Below are 733 nucleotides of genomic sequence, written 5' to 3' on the forward strand. Positions count from 1 at the left end.
ACTGGTTCCTCTCAAACACACCATCCCTCCTCTTCCTCTCTACTCGTCATCTTCCTCCTCCTCCTCATCCTCCTCTCCCTCCTCATCCTCCTCTTCCTCGGCCCCCTGGGCAGCAGCGTCCGGGTTCCTGGCGAAGGTTCCTCCCCCGCGGTACGCCACCATGTCCTGTGGGTGAGAGGGATCAGCGGCGTGCGTGGGAGCGGTTCTGACCCGTGGGGCGGTTCTGGTCTTACCCGGTCGTACTTCTCCCTCAGCTTCTGGGCCTTCTCCTCGTAGGGCAGCTTCTCAGACTGGACCAGTTTGCTCCACATCTCCCCCAGCTTCTTAGCACAGTCCCCTATGGACAGACCCGGGTACTGCTGCTTCACGCTGGGACGGTACTCGGAGCAGAACACGAAGAACGCCGACCTGCAGGACACGGAGAAGACATTAGAACCACAGGGACAAGGAGGGGACGTCAGAACCACAGGGACACGGAGGGGACATCAGAGCCACAGGGACATGGAGGGGACATCAGAGCCACAGGGACACGGAGGGGACATTAGAACCACAGGGACACGGAGGGGACTTCAAAACCACAGGGACACGGAGGGGACGTCAGAACCACAGGGACACGGAGGGGACGTCAGAACCACAGGGACACGGAGGGGACGTCAGAACCACAGGGACACGGAGGGGACGTCAGAGCCACAGGGACACGGAGGGGACGTCAGAGCCACAGGGACACGGAGGG

The 733-nt window shown here is 61.8% G+C and overlaps 1 protein-coding gene across 1 annotated transcript; it reads right to left on the bottom strand.

Annotated features, from left to right (window-relative positions):
* Positions 1-6: 6 nt before the first annotated feature.
* On the bottom strand, positions 7-431 carry LOC107081539 (high mobility group protein B1-like; the record flags this gene model as incomplete). Its single annotated transcript, XM_015369703.1, has 2 exons — positions 7-165; positions 234-431. Coding segments are annotated over 2 exons (324 nt in total), but the record flags the coding sequence as incomplete, so codon positions are not given.
* Between the last annotated feature and the right edge of the window lie 302 nt (positions 432-733).

Source organism: Cyprinodon variegatus, unplaced genomic scaffold, assembly GCF_000732505.1.
Source record: "Cyprinodon variegatus isolate N-32 unplaced genomic scaffold, C_variegatus-1.0 Scaffold6514, whole genome shotgun sequence".
Taxonomy (NCBI): domain Eukaryota; kingdom Metazoa; phylum Chordata; class Actinopteri; order Cyprinodontiformes; family Cyprinodontidae; genus Cyprinodon; species Cyprinodon variegatus.